Here is a 24,925-nt window from a genome sequence, read left to right as displayed (position 1 = left end):
GACGGAGTTTCACCATGTTGGACTGACTGGTCTCGAGCTCTTGACCTCAGGTGATCTGCCCGCCTCAGCCCCCCAAAGTGCTGGAATGACAGGCGTGAGCCACTGCACCTGGCCCTATGGATGTTTGCAGCAGCAGCATTCATAATAGTCAAAGGTGGGAGCAAGTCAAATGACCATCAACTGATGAATTGATAAATAATGCACGTTAGAATATTATTTGGCCGTTAAAAAGAATAAAATACCAATACATTCTACAATTTCGTTGGACTTTGAAAACATTATGCTAAGTGAAAGAAGCCAGACACAAAAGACCACCTATTACATGATTCAGTTTATATTAAATTTCCATAATAGGTTAAGTCTATAGAGACAGAAAGTACATTAGTGGTTGGTTAGGACTTAGGCAAACAGAGAGATAGGAATTGATAGCTAAAGGGTACAGAATGGCTTTTTTTTTTTTTTTTTTGCAGGAGGGGGATCTTTATGTAATGATAATGTTTGAAAACTGACTGTGGTGGTGGTTGTGCATATATGTACAATACTGAAAGCATTGAATTGGCCAGGTGCAATAGCTCATGCCTGTAATCCTAACGCTTCCCAAGGTGGGAAGCGCGCATGAGTGCAGGTGTTCAAGATCAGCTTGAGCAACACAATGAGACCTCATCTGTGCAAAAGAACTAGCAGGTGTGATGGTGCACATCTGTAGCCTCAGCTACTTTGGGAGGCAAGAGGATTGCTTGAGCCCAGGAGGTCAAGGCTGCAGTGAGCTATGATGACATCACTGCGTTCCACCCTGGGCGACAGAGTGAGGCCCTGTCATTTATTCATTCATTCATAAATATATACATACATATACATACATACCATTGAATTGTACATGTTGTCTGGGAGAAATGCGTATGTTCTCTGGGAGAATTGCATGGTATGCGTATTATATCTTATCACAACTATTAAAAATTTATACTTCAGGCCTGGCGTGGTGGCTCACACTTGTAATCCCAGCACTTTGGGAGGCCAAAGCAGGCAGATCACTTGAGGCCAGGAGTTTGACACGAGCCTGGCCAACATGGTGATAACCCTGTCTCTACTGAAAATATAAAAATTAGCTGGGTGTGGTGGTAATCCCAGCTACCCTGATGGCTGAGGCATGAAAATCACTTGAACCAGGGAGGCAGAGGCTGCAGTGAGCTGAGATCACACTGCTGCACCCCAGCCTGGGTGACAGAGTGAGACTCTGTCTCAAAATAAATCAATATAAGGAAAAAAATTATACTTCACTGAATTTTGGTGAATTTATCAACATTTACATTGTTTTCCACGTTTTGGCTGATTTGAATAATGCTGCTATGAATATTCACTTTCAAGTTTTTTGCTTAATATGTGTTTTCAGTTCTCTTGGATGTATACTAAGAATATTCACTTACAAATTTTTGCTTAATACATGTTTTCAATTCTCTTGGATGAATACTAAGGAGCAGAATTTTGGCGTCATATGGTAATTAAGTGTTTAAGTTTTTAATAAAATTGTCATAAAATAGAGATAACATAAAATTTACTATGTCAGCCATTTTAAAACATACTGTTTAGTGACATTAAGTATATTCACAGAGTTGTGTGATCATCACCACCTTTCACTGACAGAGCTCTTTTTGTTTTGCACAAGTGAAACTCTATACCCATTAAACAGTAACTCCCCATCCCCTAGTCCCTAACAACCACCATTCTATATACTGTTTTTATAAATTTTTCTACTGTAGGGATTTCATGTAAGTGGAATCATGCAATATTTGTCCTTTTGTGCCTAGCTTATTTTACTTAGCATAACGTCCTCAAAGTTCATCCACCTTGTAACATGTGTCAGGATTTTCTTCCTTTTTACAGCTGAGTAATGTACCATTTAAGTAAATTGGAGAAATCATGCCCTTTTTCCACCGAAGTAAATGCTTCATATGTATTTTTTAAGGGTATCAATTACAGCATGCATCACTTAATAATGACATTTCAGTCAAGGATGGACTGCATATATGACAGTGTAATGTATATTAGTATATACAGTTTAACAGTAATATAACATAAGGTTATAATATTATATTTTTACTGTACTTTTTCTATGTGTAGATATGTTTAGATACACAAATACTTACCATTATGTTACAGTTGCCTACAGTATTCAGTACAGTAACATGTTGTACAGGTTTAAAGCTTAGGAGCATTAGGCTATATCATGTAGGCTAGATGTAGTAGGCTTTACAATCTAGGTTTGGGTAAGAACACTCTGATGTTGGCACAGTGATGAAATCACCTAATGATGCATTTATCAGAATGTATCCTTTTTGGTAGTTGATGCATGACTATATTTAGTTTTCATGTCTCTTTTGTTTTCCTTAATCTGAAAAGATCACTCAACCTTTCTTTGTCTTTCGTTACCTTGACATTTTTGAGAAGTGTAGGGCATTTATTTTGTAAAATGTCTTGCAATCTGGTTTTATCTGTTATTTTCAGTTTGGATTCAGCCAATGCATTTTGACAAGAATATAACAAATAATTTTGTGTCCCTCACAATGTATCATATCATGAGGCACAGATGACGTTTGACTCGTTGATGATGTTGCCTTTGATACTTGGCTAAGGTGGTGTCTGCCAGGTTTTGATTATAGAGTTATTTGATTCCCAAACTCAAAAATAGAATTGCCATATGATCCAGCAATTCACTTCTGGGATATACCTCTCTAAGGGCTGCCATAACAAAATGCCACAGACTGGATGGCTTAAACAACAGAAATTGCTCACGTTTCTGAAGTCTAGAATCTAAGATCAAGGTGCTGGCAAATTCAGTTCCTGGTGAGGGCTCTCTACCTGGCTTAAAGACAGCTGCCTACTCGCTGTGTTCTCTTATGGCCTCTCCCCTGTACATGAGGAGAGAGAGCTCTCATAAGGACACCAGTCCTATTGGATTAGAGTCCCATCCTTATGACCTCATTTAACCTTAATTACCTCCTGAAAGGCCCCATCTCCAAATGCAGTTATAATGTATTGCATTTCTTTTGTAACTATGACTATTGGGTCATGAGTTCCTTAAGGAAATTTACTTTTCCAAAGAAGACATATAGATGGCCAATAAGCCAATAAGAAAAGATGCTTAATATCACTAATCATTAATCATTAGGGAACGAAAGTCAAAACCACAGTGTGATATCACTTCATACCCATTAGGATAGTTATTGCCAAAAAGAAAAAAGTATTAGCAAGGATTGGAACCCTTGTGCATTGATAGTAGTAGTGCAAAATGGTGCAGCCATTGTGGAAAACAGGATGGCAGTTCCCTAAAATTCATGGGTTGGAAGAATTAATATGTTAAAATGTCCGTGCTACCCAAAATGATCTACAGATTCAGTGTAATCCCTATCAAAATTCCAATATCATTTTTCACAGAAATAGAAAAAAAATCTTTAAAATTTATATGAAACCACAAAAGACTGAATAGCCGAAACAATTTTGAACAAAAATAACAAAGCCAGAGGCATTACATTCCCTGTTTTCAAAATATATTATAAAGCAGTTGTAGTCAAAACAACATGGTACTGGCATAAAAACAGTACCAAAGGAACGGGATAGAAAGCCCAGAAACAAACCCATGCATTTATGGTCAGCTGATTTTTGACAGTGGTGCCAGGAACACACACTGGGTAAAGGACAATCTATTCAATAGATGATACTGGAAGAAGTGGTCTTTCATATGCAGGAGAATGAAATTAGACCCTTATGTCATATACATACTTGAACTGAGTGGATTAAAGATGTAAACAAAAGACCTGAAACTGCAAAACTGCTAGAAGAAAACACAGGGAAAGCTCTGTGGCATTGATCTGGGCAATGATTTTTTGTGTGACTTTAAAAGAACAGGCAACCAACAACAACAAAAAATAGACAAATGGGACTGTCTCAAACTAAATAGTTTCTATACAAGAAAAGAAACTAAGTGAAGAGACAACCCATAGAGGTAAAAAAAAAAGAAGAAGTGTAAACCATATATCTGACAAGGGCTAATATCCAAAATATATAAGGAATTCAACTAAGTAGCAACAACAACAACAAAACCTGGCTATAAAAATGGATAAAGGACCAGAACAGACGCTTCATACAGATGACCAACAGGTTCATGAAAAAGTGTGCAACATCACTAGTCATTGGGAAAATGCAGATTGCAGATTAAATGAGATATCACCTCACATCTATTAGAATGGTTTTTATAAAAAAGATGAACAATAACTAGTGTTGGCATGGGGGAGACAAGGAAACCCTCGTACACTGTTGGCGAAGATGTAAATTAGTACAGCCATTTATGGAAAACAAGATGAAGGTCTCAAAAAACTAAAAATAGAACTAGCATGTGATCTAGCCATCCTACTTCTGGGTATATATCTAAAGGAATTGAAATCAGTATGTTGAAGGGATGCTTGCACTCCAGTGTTCATTGCATCAGTATTCACAATAGCCAGTGTATGGAATCAATCTGTTTATCAGCAGATGAATGGATAAAGAAGATGTGGTATATAACATGCAATGGAATACTATTCAGCCTTGTAAATGAAGGGGATCCTGTCATTCATGTCAACATGTATGAACCTTGAAGACATTATACTAAGTGACATAAGCCAAGCACAGAAAAACACATGCCACATGATCTCATTTATATGTATAATTTTAAAAAGTTGAACTCAAAGAGAGTAGAGTGACGATCACCAGAGGCTGGGAGCGGTAGTGAAGTGAGGGAGTGGGGAGTTGCTGGTCAAAGGTTACAAAGTTTCAACTCAACAGAAGGAATAGGAGGAATAGGTTTTGAGATCTATTACATAGCAGGTGACTATAGTCCACAATAATGTATATTTAAAAATAACTAAGAGGAGGGAGGTGCAGTGACTCACACCTGTAATCCCAATACTTTGTGAGGTCAAGGTGGGAGGGTTGCTTGAGCCCAGGAATTCAAGACCAGCCTGGGCAACGTGGTGAGACTCTGTCTCTACAAAAGTAAAAAAAGTAGCTGGGCATGGTGGCGTGCACCTGTAGTCTCAGGCTGAGTCAGGAGGATTGCTTGAACCCAGGAGTTCCAGGCTATGTGAGCTATAATCGTGCCACTACACTCCAGCCTAGGTGACAGAGGAAGACCTTGTCTCTTAAAAAACAACCTAAGTGAATATTTCAAATGTCTCACCACAAAAAATGATAGGTGATGGATATATGTTAATTAGCTTGATTTAATAATTCCACATTGCATACATGTATCAAAGTATCACATTTTATCCCATAAATATATATAATTATGACTATAATAATAAAATATTAAAATCAAAAATAGATAATTTGTGGAGAGATACTTTGAGATTATGTAAATATGCTTTTCCTCATCAAACTTTACCCACTATTTTAGCAACTGTTATTAAATCTTGCCTGACTTTGTTATTACCATAAAAAGAGCTTGCCTCCCCTCCCTCCCTCTCTTCTCTTCTTCCTACTTTCCTTCCTTCCCTCCCTCCCTCCCTCCAGTCTCCCTTCCTCATTCCTTCCTCCTTTCTTCCATTCATCTCCTGTTTTATTTACTATGTTATACTATAATCATTATTTTTTGAAGTTTAAATGGTCTCTTTATAATAATTTTTAAATACAGGATGTTACTTTGTTGTATTCTTTGTATCACAGTAGGAAGAAAGTCATGCTTTTGGATACTTTTCAAAGTTCTTCTCATTTATCCTCTCCTTAATCATTTTACTTATTGGATAGCTAATCCTCATTTGAGAGACGAATAGACATAGTTCAAAGACTTGACAGGAAATTAATGCAGTTTTCTTGTGTAGCATTTGCACAACTGAAATTAAGGGTCTTCTGTTTTCTTTCCTATTTGTAAAGATTTTTCTGGGAGAACAAAGGTCTTGTTAAAAGAGGGTATCCATTAGAATCTGCATACAGAATACACCAAGTTGTCATCTGTCCTTAGAAACCATCCATATCAAGGATCACCTGAGTCCAAGAGTTTGAGACCAGTCTAGGCAATATGGCAACATTCCATTTCTACAAAAATTTTAAAAATTAGCCAGGTGTGATGGCACACACGTGTGGTCCCAGCTACTCAGGAGACTGAGGTGGGAATATCTCTTAAGCTTGTTAGGCCAAGGTTGCAGTGAATACTGATCGCTACACTGCACTCCAACCTGGGTGACAGAGCGAGACCCTTATCTCATAAGAAAAAAAAATCCGTATCGATGCTGAATGGGTCAGTATGTTATTTTTGTCTTATTCAACTTCATTCTCAGATTTTGTTGATATGCAAAACCATTTTTTAAAATATATAGCAAAATTGTAAACTAGTTTATTTTTATTTTTGACATAAATTGGTCTATTATTGGGGATGTGGTTTGCTTACTTGCTCCATTAATATAAAAATGATGGCACTTCAATGGCCTGACAAAGTGTCTAACACCAAAGCAGCATCTGCAGATACTTAGCAGTTTTTTTTAAATTAATAAGTTTTTATCCAACAGTATAAAGAAAAGCAGTTCTTAATGATGATAACCTTGATGCAAGAAGTGACCTGTAGGGGAAGGACATCATAAAACTGCAGTTGTTTCCCTGACAGCATGAGACTCTCTTTTGGGCTAAGATTCAGTGTGCAGTAATACATTGATTGTTCATTATTGTTGCCTGGTTAGCAGAAGCTGGAAGGATTTAGTTTGATGCTTGAAAATCAAAGTATTTGTAACAGAGGTGCAATCAACAGGTTAGTCATGAGAAATGATGTTTTTATGCTAAATATAAATAGTTCATTGTTTTTGTTTTTGTTTTTAGGGGGCGCAGTTTGAGACAGAGTCTTGCTCTGTTGCTCAGGCTGGAGTGCAGTGGCATGATCTTGGCTCACTGAAACCTCCGCCTCCTGGGTTCAAGCAATTCTCTGGCCTCAGCCTCCTGAGTAGCTGGAATTACAGGTGTGTGCCACCATACTCGGCTATAAATTTTTTTTTAAAGAAATGGGGCCTCGCTGTGTTGTTCAAGCTGGCCAAGTCCCATTCACTTTTCTCCAAACTAGTGACTCACTTTGAGAATCATGATCCTTTAGTGGGTAATGCGACCAATTTCTTCAGACACGATTTTTTTTTTATAAAAAGAAAATGAAATATAAATATCAGAGCAAATCACAAGCTATAAGGTAAATATTGTTTTGTTCAACTTGGTGTATGTGTGTTTTTATGTACTGTGTTGCAATATTATGTATGTTTCTTACTTTGGATGTTAGTCAAAAGAAGTTTGAAATCCAGAGTTTTGTACCTTTTTTATTACCTCATGTACAATCTCATTTCTTCAAAGTATTTTTAATTTATGTTACTATATTATTCACATAGCTTGTTTTAGTAGCATTGGACTAGGGTAATGCAGGAGGAAAACTGATTATTAAAATTCCCGGTGAGAAGTGCTAACATAAAAAATATTGATAGTACTAAATGTTGACAAGGATGTGGCACATCTAGAACACTTATGCAGCACTGGTGGAAGTGTAAATTAGTACAGCCATTATGGAAAACTATTTGGCAGTGTCTTCTTTTTTGGAGGCAGTGTCTCACTCTGTCATCCAGGTTGGAGTGCAGTGGCATGATCACAGCTCACTGCAACCTCTACTTCCAAGGCTCAAAGGATCCTCCTATCTCAGCCTCCTGGGTAGCTGGGACTATAGGCATGTGCCAGCACACCCAGCTGATTTTTTTATTTTTTGGTAGAGACAGGATTTCACCATTTGCCCAGGGCGGTCTTGAACTCCTGGGCTCAAGTGATCCTCCTGCCTTGGCCTCCCAGAGTGCTGGCATTATAGGCATGAGCTGCTGTACGCAACTGGCAGTATCTTCTTAAGCTAAAGCATGTCTTGTTACCTATCAATTCTACTTCTACATATATATCCAACAAAAATGTGAACATGTACACCAAAAGCCACATACAAGAATAATCACAGTAGCATTATTCAAAATAGCCAAAGACTGGAAATAACTTAAATATTCATCGACAGAAAGGCTAAATAGATTTTCATGTGTTTACAAATGAATACTGTATAAGTAACAAGAATAAATGAGCCATTGCTATCTGCCATACCTTGCATAAATCTCACAAACATAATATTAAGCCACAGAAGCTGGATACTATTTGATTTCATAAAGTACAAAAATAAACAAATGAACTTATGTGTTAGAAGTCAGGATAGTAGCTATTTTTGGTGGTGGTGTGGTGAGTTAGTTGCTTGGAGGAGGAATGAGGGATATTTCTGGTGTGTTGGTTATATACTATTTAATCTGGGTGCTTGCTATATATGTGTATTTGTGAAAATTTATTGAGCTGTACACTTAAGATTTTTGCATATTTCTGTGGATATTAAAAGTTTAAAAAATTTATACATTTTTGTCTTGTTTTAAAATTTGAAAGCAAATAAAAGGCAATTCAGGGACGAATTTTAAAGTACTTACTCTATACAAGGCAAAGTACTAGCTATTGGGAATACAAAGATGAAAAACTAGGACTTTTATTTTCTAAGGACTCATGTTTTTTTTGAGAAGACACATACTCAAGTAACATGATGCTAGACAGACTGTCCTGAGAATATAGGGCTTGAAATCACCCCTAAGGTTGATGCAGTGCTTTTGTTTCTGGTTTTGTCTGTGTTTGTTAAGATATCTTAATCGTGTCCTTTTTTTCTTTTTCTTTTTTTTTTTTTGATAGCATCTGACAGATACGTCTCATGGTGTAAGAAATAAGTGCCTGCAGTTACTTGGCAATCTTGGCTCTTTGGAGAAAAGTGTCAGAAAAGATGCAGAAGGCCTAGCTGCCAGAGATGTCCAGAAGATTATAGGGGATTACTTCAGTGACCAAGACCCACGTGTCAGAACAGCAGCTATAAAAGCCATGGTAAACATGATTATGGAAACTAGTTGGGGCTAGTGTTCATTTTTGTTTTTTAAGTTTATAGCTAGTGCTGCCTTGGATACATTGTGAATCCTTCAGCATATACTTTCAGGAAGGTATTGGTGGTGGCCTCACAGAACTCAGTGACACACATCCCTGTATACAGCTGTGCTTTTTTTTTTTTGGCTTTCTCTGGTAGCTTTCATGTGTATTTATGAAACATGAAAAGCACGGTAGGAACCTGTTATAATTCCTTCGACTTGGAGGGATATGACTTGGTATAATATTATAATAGGGGGAGGTGGTGTTGATCATTTTTTCTTTAGCCTTCATATTATTATTTCATATTTTTCTAATGCCTTCTTGGGACAGTCCATGGGTTAGATTTATGAAATGCTCGAATGCTTCTCTTGAAAGGCGACAAGGTTTCTTATTTATATAGCACCGATTTTGGCTAAATGGAACCACGTTAGCCTGATACAGTAGGGGAAAATATGTGAGATTGTGGGGAGACATTGGAAATATTGCTCTTTTCCTCCCAAGCACTTAAGCTATATATTTATTATCTAGTTGCAGCTCCATGAAAGAGGACTGAAATTACACCAAACAATTTATAATCAGGTACCTTAAATGATTACTGTCTGGAAGGGGAGGAGGTATCGTGAAGCTGGGAGGGTGGCACACTGGTTCTCAGAATTTGAAAACTTAAGGACTTCGTTGGTTAATAGTGGCAGTGTTGATTGGGATGGATGTGAAGTCATATTCAAAACATACTTTTCAGGAAGAGAATGGAGGTTATGTAATTAAATAGCAGTAGTACATATGAAAAGGACTTTTAGGAGGATTTACAACTCAGTATGAGTGTGAGAGTACCTGAAGAAAAGTGTAGCATTTAGAATAAGGAATGTGTTAGTCTTGCTGATCACTGTTTGGTTGGGCCATACATGAAGTCATTTCTGGGCACCACACTTCACAAACTTGAGTGTATCTGGAGAAGGGCGACCAAAACCATAGGATCATAAAAAAAAAAGTCACATGAATGTAATATTAGCGGTAAAGAAAGGCATAAATGAAGTTGTGGAAAAGCTGATTGAGGGCCTAACCAAAAGGCCTTACAAGGCTATATTTCTCTTGGAGAATAATTGACTGAATCTGGTAACAGGCAATCTAAATTCATGTTCAGAAATTAGGTTTTGTTAGTCTGCCAAGAGTGGTTTTATCTCTCATGGGAAGAAGATAATTAGCCAAACCCCTATCACGGATGTGTAAACCAAATTTATTCATCTATTGAATGAAGTAGAATGGGTCCAGAATGCTTGTGGTGGGGTGACCATCGCCCTCTTTTTCTATAGGAAAACCATGCGGGAAGCCAGATAATTAAAGGAAACTTGGATAGTAAGGACTCAGAGGAAGGAAGGAATGTTAGTTGGCTGATTCAGATTTTTGGTGGCATAAGAGTAGTCTAAACGAGCAGTAATGAGAGCCTCAAGGGAGTGAGGATGGATTGATAGTGTAGGATTTAAGACATAAGGTAGAATTTGGTTCCTTAGTGAGTTCATGTTTGGGTGTGTTGAGTATAAAAGTTGGATGGGACATACATGAAGAGAATTCCAGCCATAAGTAGTTATAAAGGTCTGGAGATCAGGAGAAATCAGAGCTAAGGGTAGGTTATTCGGAGCCATCAGTATTTAGGGAGTATGGGGCTACCCAGAAAGAGTGAGTGGATTGAAATGGAGGCCAATTATTTCAGACCAAAGTAAACAGAAGTGTGTGCTTTGATTTTTACAGGTGGAGGGAAAAACCCATATTTGGTATTTGAGCCTGTGAAAATAGTACTGTGGGCTCCCAGCATGCTTTGCTGGGTTTGATGCTATTCTAGATGTTTTTATGCCGTCAGTCTGTGATTCTCCTTTCAGACATGGGGTAGGAGGGTGCATAGTCAGAATACAGCCAGAGCAGCTGACAGAGGTCAAGATTCATTGTTCGGCAAAGATTCAAGAAGTTAAAACCACACACAAGTATTTTACTGGGCATCCTTATCCAACAACCCTATCTTCACTTTGAAAATAGTTTAAACACTGCCTGAGAGGACACAGAGCTAATAGACTTTTGGAATTCTTCTTTGCAGGCCTGTAAATTGCTCTCTGATGACTATGAACAAGTGCGCAGTGCTGCAGTCCAGCTTATCTGGGTTGTCAGTCAGCTCTATCCTGAAAGGTCAGTGTGGGTGTAAGCTGACTTTTGTTGATTGTGAAGCCATTTTCCTCTCCTCTCACTGTGCAGAAAGCCCACTTCTAGAAAAGAAATGGTGGTTAGATTTTTGGAACGCAATGGGGAGTAAGGGGCTGAAAATCAGATTGCCTGGTCCTCATTTTTCATCTCTGATAGGAACTTTCTGTACACCCTCGGAAAGATACTTCACTTCTTTGGTCCTAACATTCTCATCCATAAGTGAAGAAATTGGAATATCTTTCTTAAATGGTTTTCAGTACTTTACAAAAAAATCTTTAAAATTGTTTGGGACCATTTTAGTTTGGTTTATGCCAAATGCCAGATAAAGATACCAGATGAGTTTGAGAATAGTGATCTCTTATGTACTGTTTTCCTGGTTAAAAACATTTTCACAGCAATTAAATTATTATTTTCACAGTGATTCTTTGAGGAGGTAGGCAATATTATTATATTTTATAAAATAGAATATTTTCTTTATATTTACTTATATTTTATTTATAAATATTTATAGAATATTTTATTTTTCCTCGTATAGGAAAAAGAGGTGTTTTTTCCTCTTCATTAAACTGCCAAAATTTGAAAACCAGAGTGAATTAATAAACCTGTAGGAGTAGGCTCCATTTGTAGTGTTTTAGGACTTAGACACATACAAAGAAAAGGGCTAACTGGAAATTGTCTCTTTTTTTTAGGACTAGATTGATGAGTAAGTTTTATCTTGATTTATTCTGATATTTACTGTATTTATAGAAGTTCAGTCTGGGCACGGTGGTGCCTGTAATCCCAGCACTTTGGGAGGCCAAGGTCGTGGATCACTTGAGGTCAGGAGTTCGAGAGCAGCCTGGCCAACATGGTGAAACCTCGTCTCTACTAAAAATAAAAATATTAGCCAGGCATGGTGGCATACGCCTGTAATCCCAGCTACTAGGGAGGCTGAGGCGGGAGAATTGCTTGGACCTGGGAGGTGGAGATTGCACTGAGCCGAGATCATACCACTGTACTCCAACCTGGGTGACAGAGCAAGACACTCTCTCTCAAAAAAAAAAAAGAAGTTCAGTTATAGGAGATAATAAGCTTAAGGATATGAAATATTTGGTGGAAGCTAGTTTTTGATAACTTCATAAATCTTTGAACCTTTGGTGGGTTACATGCTTTTTTTTTTTTTTAAAGGCAGAGTCTTGCCCTGTGGCCCAGGCTGGAGTGCAGTGATGTGATCTCAACTTACTGCAACCTCCATCTCCTGGGTTGAAGCAGTTCTCGTGCCTGAGCCTCCCAAGTAGCTGAAATTACAGGTGCACACCACCACACCTGGCTCATTTTTTGTATTTTTAGTAGAGATGCGGTTTTGTCATGTTGGCTAGGCTTGTCTCAAGCTCCTGGCTTCAGGTAATCTGCCTGCCTCAGTATCTCAATGTGCTGGGATTACAGGTGTGAACCACCACACCTGGCTGACCCTTTGGTGGGTTACACACTTTTATTCAATACATTGAAAATTTGCACCTGGGTGCAGTGGCTCACCCCTGTAATCCCAGCACTCTGGGAGGCTGAGGCGGGTGGATTGCTTGATCTCAGGAGTTTGAGGTCAGCCTGGGCAACATGGTGAACCATTTCTACTAAAAATATACAAAAGTAGCTGGGTGTGGTGGCATGCTTTTGTAGTCCCAGCTACTCAGGAGAGTAAACTGGGAGGACCACCTGAGCCCAGGAAGTTGACACTGCAGTGAGCAGTGATCATGCCACTGCACTCCAGCCTGGGTGACAGAAGTGAGACCCTGTCTCAAAAAAAAAAGCATAATTTGCAATGCAACTGAAAGAGTTGGTTTTTACTCCCAGAGTGATTTGTTTATTCTGAACTGTATTTAATCATTCTAGGATTTGAACTATTCAGTTATCATTTTCGTGTGTGTCAGTCTTCATTGACTGTTCTCAGTTTATTGAGCCTGCAGCCTTACCTACTTATGTATTTATTTGTTTATTATTATTATTTTTTGAGATAGAGTCTCGCTCTGTTGTCCAGTCTGGAGTGCAGTGGCACTATCTCGGATCACTGTAACCTCCACCTTCCAGGTTCAAGTGATTCTCCTGCCTCCGCCTCCTGAGTAGCTGGGATTACAGGCATGTGTCACCACACCCGGCTAATTTTTATATTTTTAGGAGAGAGGGGGTTTTACCATGTTGGCCAGGCTGGTCTCAAACTCATGACCTCAAGTTATCCACCTGCCTCAGACTCCAAAAGTGCTGGGATTACAGGCATGAGCCACTGTGCCCAGACTGTATTTATTTTTTGAGATAGGGTCTTGCTCTGTCACCCAGGCTGGAGTGCCGTGGTGTGATCTCAGCTCACTTCTACCTTCACCTCCAGAGCTAAAGTTATCTTCCCACTTCAGCCTCCCAAATAGCTGGGACTATTGGCGCATGCCACCATGCCTAGCTAATTTTTGTATTTTTTTTGTAGAGATGAGGTTTTGCCATGTTGCTCAGGCTGGTCTTAAACTCTTGGGCTCAAGCAGTCTACCTGCCTGGGCCTCCCAAAGTGCTGGATTATAGATGTGAGCCACTGTGCCTGGCCTGAGCCTGCAGACTTAGGATCATGTTTTGTTCTAAGTGATTTCATTTCTTTTCTTTTGATTTAGCATTGTCCCAATTCCTTCCTCTAATGAAGAAATACGCTTAGTTGATGATGCGTTTGGAAAAATTTGTCACATGGTCAGTGATGGCTCTTGGGTGGTTCGTGTTCAGGCAGCAAAACTGTTGGTAAGTTATACTTTTTATGTATGTATGTATGCGTGTATGTATTTATTTATTTTCTTTTATGTAGAAATAGGGCCTTTGTGGCCCAGGTTGGTCTCAAACTCTTGGCCTCAAGCAATCCTCCTGCCTCAGCCTCGCAAAAGACTGGGATTATAGGCCAGGTGTGGTGGCTCACACCTGTAATTCCAGCACTTTGGGAGGCCAAGGCGGGCAGATCACGAGGTCAGGAGATTGAGATCATCCTGACCAACATGGTGAAATCCCGTCCCCACTAAAAATACAAAAATTAGCTGGGCATGGTGTTGCACTCCTGTAATCCCAGCTACTCGGGAGGCTGAGGCAGGAGAATCGCTTGAACCCGGGAGGCAGACATTGCAGTGAGCCGAGATCACGCCACTGCACTCCAGCCTGGCGTCAAGGGGGAGACTCTCGTCTCAAAAAAAAAAAAAAAAAAAAAAAGACTGAGATTATAGATGTGAGCCATTATACCCAGCCAATAATCCTTTTTTTAAATGAACACATTGCTCGTTAAGTTTTTACAAACATTTTGAGAAACTACAAGATGGGGCAGTGTGACCTGAATTTAAAACCCCAGAATTTCTTTTTCTTTTTCTTTTCTTGAGACAGGGTCTTACTCTGTTGCTCAGGCAGGAGTGCAGTGGTGCAATCACGGCTCACTGCAGCTTTCACCTGCCAGGCTCAAGTGATCCCTCCACCTGAGCCTCCTGAGTAGCTGGGACTACAGGCATGTGCCACCCTGCCTGGCTAATTTGTATTTTTTGTAGAGATGGGGTCTTGCTTTGTGCCCAGGCTGGTCTTGAATTCCTAGGCTCAAGTGATCCTTCTGCCTTGGCCTCCCAAATTGTTGGGATTACAGGTTTAAGCCACTATTCCCAGTCCCAGAATTTCTTAATATCGAAAGAAATAGTTCGCTCTCCTGTAGAGAAATAGCCTTTTAGAACTAGAAAGAATCTTAAAACATAATTCTGTTAACCAGTCTATTAACCCTATTAGGAACTGAGATAGCCAGAGCCTAGAGAAAAAGGAAAATAATTTAAAAAAAAGTTTTTCCCATTTATTAAGCACTTGTTATGTCCTAGTTCAGGAGGCTTATACCCCTGGGCTGTGGACCAGTCCTGGTCCATGGCTTGTTAGGAACCAGGCCACACAGCAGGAGGTGAGTGGTGGGAGAGCAAGCATTACTGCCTGAGCGCTGCCTACTGTCAGATCAGCAGCTGCATTAGATTATCATAGGAGTGTGAACCCTATTGTGAACTGAGCATGTGCGGGATCTAGGTGTCATGCTCCTTGTGAGAATCTAATGCCTGATGATCTGAGTTGGAACAGTTTCATCCCAAAACCACCCTGCTCCACCACCCTCTCTGATTTCTTCCATGAAACTGAACCCTGGTGCCAAAAAGGTAGGGGACTGCTATCTTAGATAATTTGAAGGAGGCCCTTTACATACATTTTCTCATTACAGTAATCCTGCGAGATAGGTGCCATTATCCAGCTGAGGCACGGTGGCTCATGCCCATAATCCTGGCACTTTAGGAGGCCGAGGTGGGTGGGTCACTGGAGCCCAGGAGTTCAAGATCAGCCTGGGCAACACAGCAAGACCCCATCTCTATTTTTTAAAAAATTAAAAAAATGTTTTTAAAATGCTGTTACCATTTTCTAGATGAGAAAACTGAGGCTCTGAGGAGTTAAGTAAATTATCCAGCTTATACAGACAGAAAATTGTAGAAGATCAGATTCTGATCTTGTGACTTTTAGCCTGGTACTTTTCTAGTGTTTTCTTTTTGAGGACTCAGCACGTTTATTAAAAATTTTTAACTTTTGTGGCTCACGCCTGTAATCCCAGCACTTTGGGAGGCCGAGGCGGGCGGATCACGAGGTCAAGAGATTGAGACCATCCTGGCCAACATGGTGAAACCCCGTCTCGACTAAAAATTCAAAAATTAGCTGGGCAGGGTGGCGCACGCCTGTAGTCCTAGCTACTCGGGAAGCTGAGGCAGGAGAATTGCTTGAACCCGGGAGGCAGAGGTTGTAGTGAGCCTAGATCGTGCCACTGCACTCCAGCCTAGCGACAGAGTGAGACTCCATCTAAAAAAAAAAAATTTTTTTAACTTTTGGGCTGAGATGCAGTGGCTCACACCTGTCATCCTAGCACTTTGGGAGGCTGAAGCAGGCAAATCACTTGAGGTCAGGAGTTCGAGACCAGCCTGGCCAACATGGTGAAACCCCGTCTTTACTAAAAATACAAAAACTAGCCTGGCATGGTGACACACACCTGTAGTCCCAGCTATTCTGGAGGCTGAGGTGGGAGGATCACTTGAACCTGGGAGGCGGGGGCTGCAGTGAGCCGAGATTGTGCCATTGCGCTCCAGCCTATGCGACAGAGTGAGACCCTGTCTCAAAAAAAAAAAAAGTTATTTAACTTTTAAGGGATAAAATTGTCTTGTAATAGAGTGTTGACCTAATAACCTTATTTTATATCTGTGTTACCTTGTATATGTCACTTGATATTAGTCTCAGTTTTCTCATCTGTTAAGTGGGGTTCTAATATCTCTCATATTTACCTGATAGTGTTGTCATGATGCTCAAATGAGATATAGTCTATGAAAATGTTTATAAACTAAAAAGTATTATACTATGTAGGATGGGTGGGGGCACAGTGTATAAATATATGTATGTGTAAGTATCTATAAAAAATTGTATACATGTCACAGCAGGAAAATCTGTGATTCTTTTTGGACACTTCCCCTTTGAGTGCCCCCAGCCCTGCCACTCTTGGTGAGATTGTTGGTTGAATGCTTTGTATCTGACTGTACTGGACACTGATCTGGTGATAGTTGTAGTCCTGTGACCAGTATTTATGGGAGTATTTGCTGAAACCTGTGTGAAGCGTTTTCATGAAATATAGTAGTAATGGATGATTGGAGTATTTCCAATCCATATGTGCATAGTAGAGTTAAACAAGCTAGCTGTTACTGATTTTATTTCTGAATTCATATTTTAAAACTTTCCAAATTCAGAACAATCTAATCATTCATCAAATCCTTTCATTCAACATTTACAGAGGATCTACAATGAACTCTAGGTGGAAGTGGGGAGGAGAAAGATGTTTTAGAGGAAAGAATTAATGATATAGTTTTACCTGAGTAGGCAGTTTTAAAAAGTAATCCTTGAAGTAAGAATCATTCAAAATTTTCAGTTTTGTACTCTATAGGATCTGAAATTTATTTGCATAAAGTTGTGTGTATAACGTGTATATTGAAAGGATTTCTACTTGAATGACTCTAAATTGAGTGACATGCCTTGTGTTATAATTTCCTGTTAAATCTGAACAGCTTCAAATTATATAAGTAATTATGTTTGTATCAGAAATAATAATCATTCTAATCTTGCTGATAATAATAATAATGACTACTATATATAGAGTTTCTGGCCTACTGAGACATTTTTAGTCATACATACACACGTAAATACACACACATTCACACATAAACATTAACCCACTTCTTTATATACAAGCACACATTCCTAACTCATTTGCTTACTTTTGCAAGTAATTTTTAATCTTTTTAAACTTTCTGAGGTAAATATATTACTCATAAATAACAAAATTAAAATTTAGGAATGTGGTATAATTTGTCTAAGACCAAACAGATAGTAAATGACAGATGAGGACTTCAAACCTCATAATCTAAAGTCCATGTATAATCCTTTCCTGGTGAGCATCCAGTTACACATTGGGATTGGCCAGTTAAGGCCCTGCTGGTTTATTAGTATCTCTGTGCAAGGTAAGAGGTAAAGCTGCCCTACTCCAGCTCTCCAGTAGATAAATCTGTGATCAAGTGATTTGTGTATAATCTTTAATTAAAAATTAAGTAATTTTAAAAGATTGACACATTGTAATTGTGTATATTTATGGGGCACAAGTTGATGTTTTGATGTACATCTATGTTGAATATTAATCCAATCAGGATAGTTAGTATAGTTATCACCTCATACATTTATCATTTCTTTGTCATGAGAACTTTCAACAACCTCTCTTACAGCTATTTTGTAATATACAATGTTTTACTCTTTATCATAGTCACCCTTACATGCAGTTGAACACCAGAATTTATTCCTCCTAATTGTGACTTTGTATCCATTGTCCAGTCCCTTCCCATTCTCTCCTACTCCCTCCCCTCCCCAGTGTCTGGTAACCACTGTTATACTCTCTGCCTCTACGATATCAATTTAAAAAAAAAATACTTTAAGTTCTGGGATACATGTGCAGAAAGTTCAGGTTTGTTACCTAGGTATACATGTGCCATGGTGGTTTGCTGCACCCATAACCTGTCATCTACATTAGGTATTTCTCCTAATGCTATCCCTCCCCCGGCCCCTCACCCTCTGACAGTCCTTGGTGTGTGATGTTTCCCTCCTTGTGTCCATGTGTTCACATTGTTCAACTCTCACTTATGAGTAAGAACATGCAGTATTTGGTTTTCTGTTCTTGTGTTAGTTTGCTGAGAATGATGGTTTCCAGCTTCATCCATGTCCCTGCAAAGAACATGAATTCATCCTTTTTTATGGCTGCATAGTATTCCATGGTGTGTATGTGTCACATTTTCTTTATCCAGTCTATCATTGATGGGCATTTGGGTTGGTTCCAAGTCTTTGCTATTGTGAACAGTGCTGCGATAAACATACGTGTGCATGTGTTTTTATACTAGAACGATTTATAATCCTTTAGGTATATACCCAGTAATGGGATTGCTGGGTCAAATGGTATTTCTGGTTCTAGATCCTTGAGGAATCGCCACACTGTCTTCCACAATGGCTGAACTAATTTACACTCCCACCAACAGTGTAAAAGCTTTCCTATTTCTCCACATCCTCTCCAGCGTCTGTTGTTTCCTGACTTTTTAATGATCGCCATTCTAACTGGTGTGAGATGGTATCTCATTGTGGTTTTGATTTGCATTTCTCTAATGACCAGTGATGATGAGCTTTTTTTCATATGTTTGTTGGTTGCATAAATGTCTTCTTTTGAGAAGTGTCTGTTCATATCCTTTGGCCACTTTTTGATGGGGTTTTTGTTTTTTTTTTTTTTGTAAATTTGTTTAAGTTCCTTGTAGATTCTGGATATTAGCTCTTTGTCAGATGGATAGATTGCAGAAATTTTCTCCCATTCTGTAGGTTGCCTGTTCACTCTCATGATAGTTTTTTTTTTTTTTTGCTGTGCAGAAGCTCTTTAGTTTAAGTAGATCCCATTTGTCAATTTTGGCTTTGTTGCCATTGCTTTTGGTGGTTTAGTCATGAAGTCTTTGCTCATGCCTGTGTCCTGAATGGTATTGCCTAGGTTTTCTTCTAGGGTTTTTACGGTTTTAGGTCTTATGTTTAAGTCTTAGATCGTGCAGTATTTGTCTTTGTGTGTCTGGCTTATTTCACTTTACATGATGTCCTCCAGGTTTATAGATGTTGCAAATTACAAGATTTTATTTATTTATTTTTTCTTCTTTAAGTCAGGGTCTTGCTCTGTTGCCTAGGCTGGAGTGCAGTTCCACGATGGCACAATCATAACTCACAGCAACCTCAAACTCCTGGGGACTCCAGCCTGGACAACAGTGAAACTGCCTCTAAAAAAAGTTAAAAACTAGGTTGTTCTTTTTTGATGTAGCTATTTATTGCTGTGCACTTATCTCTTAGAACTGCTTTTGTTGCATACTGTCGATTTTGGTATATGTTTTAATTCTTGCTTGTAAAGTATGTTTCTTCTAGGCAATATGTACTTAGATTTTGTGTTTTAATCTATTCGGCCAATGTATACCTTTTTTTTTTCTTTCTTGCTCTGTTGCCCAGGCTGTAGTGTACCTTTTAATTGAGGAATTTAATCCATTTATATTCAAGATTTTTTTCTTCTTCTTCTTCTTCTTCTTTTTTTTTTTTTTTTTTTGTTTCTTTCAGACAGGGTCTCACTCTGTCACCTAGGCTGGAGTACACTGGTGTGATCTCAATTCACTGCAACCTTCACCTCCCGGGTTCAAGTGATTCTCGTGCCCCAACCTCCCCAGTACTGGGATTACAGGCATGTGTCACCACGCCCAACTAATTTTTTTTTGCATTTTTATTAGAGACGGGTTTTGCCATGTTGGCCATGCTGGTCTCGAACTCCTGGCCTCAAGTGATTTGCCTGCCTTGGCCTCCCAAAGTGCCGGAATTACAGGCATGAACCACCACACCCAGCTATATTCAAGATTGTTATTGATAGATAAGGTCTTATTCCTGCCATTTTGTTAATTACTTTTTGGTTCTTTTGGAGATCCTTTGTTCTTGTCTTCCTTTCTTGTTGTTTATCTCTGTGATTTAGTGGGTTTTTGTGGGGCTAAGCTTTATTTTCATTCTCTTTCTTGTTTGTGTATCTGCTGCAATTTTTTTCTACATAGTTACTGCAGAGTCTTCATTTAGGCCCGTGTGGTGGCTCTTGCCTATTATCTCAGCACTTTGGGAGGCAGATCACTTGAGCTCAAGAGTTTGAGAGCAGCCTGGGCAACATAGTGAGACCTCGTCTCTAATAAATAAAGAAAAAAGAAATCAGCCGGGCATGGTGGCACACACCTGTAGTCTCAGCTACCTGGGAGGCTGAGGTGGGAGGATTGCTTGAGCCTGGAAGATTGAGGCTACAGTGAACCATGATCAGGCCACTGTGCTCTAGCATGGGCATCAGAGTAAGAGTGTCTCAAGGGGGAAAAAAGTCTTGCAGTTATAATAGAATGTTTTCAGCTGATAGCAACTCAACTTTGGCTACATAAAAGGACCCTAGACTTTTTCTCTCCCCTTTTCAATTTATATTTTTGTTGCCTTAATTTTCTTCTTCATCTGTTATGTGTTCCTTAGCTACTATTTGTAGCTGTTGTAGTTTTTGACCATTTTGAATTTAATCTTCATACTAGCAGACTGAAAATTTTACATGACATATTGTATCACTGTGGTTTGATCTGTGTGATTTATGAGTTTACCTTTACTGGTGAGTTTTATAGTTTTGTGTGTGCCATGATAGTGATTATTGTCCTTTTGTTTCTAATTGTAGCATTCAATACTTTGAATATATTAATACTATCCCATTCTCTCCTGGTCTACAAGGTTTCTGCTGAGAAACCTGTTGATGGTAATGGAGATTCTCTTGACAATTTTCTCTGGCAGCTTTAAAAATTCTTAGTCTTTGACTTTCGATAGTTTGATTATAATGTACCTTGGAGAGGATCTTTTTGGGTTAAATCTAATTGTGAACCTTTGAACTTCCTGAATTTGGATGTCCGTATTTCTCCCACTACTTGGCAAGTTTTCAGCTATCATTGTGTCAAATAGGTTTTCTGTGCCTTTCTCTATCTCTTCTCCATCAGGCAATCTTACAGTGCAAATATTTGTTTGTCTATTGATGTCCTATATGTTCCAAGGCTTTCTTTTTTATTCTTATTTGTTTTTTTTCCCCTCTTAATGGGTTATTTCAAAAGACCTGTCTTCAAGTTCAGAAATTCTTTCTTCTGCTTGATCCTAGTCTATTGTTGAAGCTCTCAGTTTTATACTATTTTTATTTTTTTCATTGAACTCTTCAGCTCCAAGATTTCTGTTTGGTTCTTTTTTATGATATTGATTTCTGTTGAATTTCTCATTCAGATCATGAATTGTTTTCCTGATTTCATTTAATTGTTTGTCTGTTTTCTCTCGTATCTTACTGAGTTTCCTTTAGATCACTGTTTTGAATTCCTTTTCAGGCATTTTGTAAGTGTCCTTTTCTTTGGGGTCTGTCATTGGAGACTTTTTTCCTTTCTTTTTTTGAGACAGGGTCTTGCTCTGTCACCCAGGCTGAAGTGCAGTGGCAGGATCTCGCTCACTGCAACCTTCTCCTCCTGGGCTTAAGTGATCCTCCCACCTCAGCCTGCTGAGTAGCTGGGACTACAGGCGCATGCCACCACACCTGACTGATTTTTGTATATTTTGTAAAGACGGATTTTGCCATGTTGCCCAGAATGGTCTTGAACTCCGGAGCTCCTGCTATCTGGCTCTCTTGGCCTTCCAAAGTGCTGGGATTACAGATGTGAGCCACTGCGCCCAGTCAAGAGACTTACTGTATTCCTTTGAGGGTGTCGTGTTTCCTTGATTTTCGTTTATCGTGTCCAAGATACTGGATGTTGATATCTGTGCATTTAGTAGAATAGTTGCTCTTTTCAATTTTATTGAGTAGCTAATATATAGTAACAGTCTCTTTCCTGCAGATGGTTTTTAGGGTATTAGCTGGGTATGGTGTGTTGCCTTTGGTTCTGGGTGGACTCAGTGGGTGGTGTAACACTCCTTGTCAGCTTCCGCTATAATCTTCAGCTATACACCTAGTCAGTGATGTTTGCAATTGCTTCAGTTGCCTAGGCTATGGGAGTTTGCGATGGTGATGCTATAGATGAGGGTGCTGAGCTGATTTTTGGGCAAGTGAGGTTGCTAAGCTGATTTTGGGCACGACGTGTGCAGGCTAAAATGGCTGCCAGGCTGTCTGTCTGGTTTTCCAGGGAGGCAGTAGTTATTGCCGTGGTGGCTGTTGTGCTGGGCTCAGGCTTTTGCTGGGGCAGCCTGCTGGGCAGCTGTGTGGCTATCTAGGGAGATGGGGCTATTGCCTGGTTGGCTATTACTTTGAGCTGGGCTCAAGTGCTTTTGCTTAGTGGGGCTGGGCAGTTTGGCAGCAGTCTATGGTGGGGGGCCAGGGCTACGACAGGACCTGTGGATTGGATTGTGTGCTGTAGGACTCTATCGTGGCCTGGTTTAGTAGACAGGACCACTGAGTTACCAGCTATCAGGCAGGGCGTGGGCAGGTGGTTCTGTGACGGGTTGTGAGAGGCAGTAGGGCTGCTGCAGGATTGGCTTTTTGGCTGAGTACTGGCATGTGCATGCTTGGCAGCCCAGATGTTTTTATGGTACAGGGGTGCTGGGTAAAGCACTGCCAGCTGTCTATTTGATGGCTTCCTTGCTGTGCAGGTCTGCCTGTTTTCTGAGTGGTTGGTAGTGCTGTGTGGGGTCTGATGCTGTGGTCATGGTCACTCTGTTTGACCTAGACTCTATGTGGATGGGGTTATGGTGCTGCAGGCCATCGTGTGATCATGGTAGAATGATGGCGGGTTCTCAGGGATGAAGAGAGTCAGTTGCTACTAGTCCCCAGGGCAGGATGCATACGAGTAGTAAGTCTAGCTTCAACTTGGTGCCATGCTACAGTAGCTTAGGACAAGGTGGGCTCCCACTCTGAGGCAATACAGCTGAATGATCTCTTGGCTACTTTCCAGACTGGATTTGTGGCCACTGATGACTTAGGGACTCTCCTTTATCAAGAATTGCTGGTGCCTGTGGCAGCAGTGGAGACCACTGATAAGTATCTCCAGCCTACTTTTTCCCTGTAAGAAGTTCCTCTGATTTTAAGCTGATTTTGGCAAGGGAGACAGTGTGGTAGGTAGGAAGCCTCACTCCCTTCCCTGTGGTGCTATCCTGAAGCCTTCATGCTCCACAGGGATTTTGCCCTTTCTCTGGTGCTCAGCAGCATGTATCTACAGTCATTTTAGTTGAAATATAGTTATTTGTTATTTTTGTTCCTTTTTGTCATGGGTGATGTGTGCCAGGTAACTCTAGTAAGCCATTTTTTAAAAAACAAATCTGCATACAGATTGAGTATCCCTTATCCAAAATGCTTGAGACCAGAAGTGTTTTGGATTTTGTTTTGTTTTTGGATTTTGGAATATTTTATTTGCATTATACTTACTTGTTGGGCATCCCAAATCTGAAATATGCTCCAAAATCCAAAATCTGAAATGCTCCAATGAACATTTCCTACCATCATGTTGGTACTCAAAAAGTTTTGGATTTTTGAGCGTTTTGGATTTCAGATTTTTGGAACTGGGATGTTCAACCTGTATAATCTTTAGATCACCTGTTCAGCAAATCGACAAACACTGAAGACAGTTTCTGTCTTCAACAAAGTTGATAGTCAGGTGGCCAGGGACAGCTAATCAGTGAATAAGAATACCTGGTACTGATAGGAAAGAGCACCAACCACAACCACAGGAGGCTTCTTGGAGGAGCTGATCTCTGAACTGAGTTTTGAAGGATGAGTAACTAGGTAGCGATGCAGGGAAAGAGAAAATATGAGCAGGGATATAAAAGCAGTACATTATCATGCATAGCAATATACTAAGCTGCAATATCATACTAAACTACAAGCAGTTTAGTGCTTCCTAGTTGGGGGTAGTGTTCAATATAGGGGATCTGTAACGAGGTAAGTTGGAGAGGAAAACAGAAGCCAGGTTCTGCAACAACTTAGCTTTGTAAACTCGAGTCCATCTTGCTTAAAAAGTGAATAGTTTCCAATCCCTTTGGCTTATAGCAGGATGAAAAATTATATCAGAAAATTCAAAACCATGTAAAAGAGGTTAGCTTTTACTTATTTATAACTGTCCTATTTGTGGGGCAAAGAAACTTGATGTCCCAGTAAGCGCATTCATGGGATTATTTAGAATACAGTCACTACTTTTATAAGCCTTAAGAAGTCATTGACCTTAAAAATTACAACATTTTCAGACTCTTAGATTATAGGCTTTTGTGCCTGTAAGTCTCCCATGACTGGTCTTTCCCAGGGTAAATGCAGATATTCCTAGTTAGTGGCAGTTTTATGTCTAATGTACTTATCACCTAGTTGCATAGACTTAGGTTATTTGTACTAACTGAGCAGTTTTTGCTCTTTTTTTTTTTTTTGAGACGGAGTCTCGCTCTGCCGCCCAGGCTGGAGTGCAGTGGCCGGATCTCAGCTCACTGCAAGCTCTGCCTCCCGGATTCACGCCATTCTCCTGCCCCAGCCTCCCGAGTAGCTGGGACTACAGGCGCCCACCACCTCGCCCAGCTAATTTTTTTGTATTTTTTTAGTAGAAACGGGGTTTCACTGTGTTAGCCAGGATGGTCTCGATCTCCTGACCTCGTGATCCGC

At 39.7% G+C, this 24,925-nt stretch overlaps 1 protein-coding gene across 3 annotated transcripts in view; it reads left to right on the top strand.

Annotated features, from left to right (window-relative positions):
- INTS4 (integrator complex subunit 4) overlaps window positions 1-24,925 on the top strand; it is a 110,278-nt gene that overhangs the window by 23,934 nt on the left and 61,419 nt on the right. For all 3 annotated transcript variants that reach the window (XM_033205904.1, XM_033205905.1, XM_033205903.1), the window contains 4 exons: window positions 8,752-8,937; window positions 9,505-9,555; window positions 11,063-11,151; window positions 13,797-13,917. In XM_033205904.1, the coding sequence (XP_033061795.1) occupies window positions 8,752-8,937; window positions 9,505-9,555; window positions 11,063-11,151; window positions 13,797-13,917 (447 nt within the window). The remainder of the gene's footprint in view (window positions 1-8,751; window positions 8,938-9,504; window positions 9,556-11,062; window positions 11,152-13,796; window positions 13,918-24,925) is intronic.

Source organism: Trachypithecus francoisi, unplaced genomic scaffold, assembly GCF_009764315.1.
Source record: "Trachypithecus francoisi isolate TF-2019V2 unplaced genomic scaffold, Tfra_2.0 Lachesis_group8, whole genome shotgun sequence".
In the NCBI taxonomy this organism is placed as follows: Eukaryota; Metazoa; Chordata; class Mammalia; order Primates; family Cercopithecidae; genus Trachypithecus; species Trachypithecus francoisi.
The sequence above is the reverse complement of the archived record's forward strand: the minus strand, read 5'-3'. Positions and strand labels throughout refer to the sequence as shown.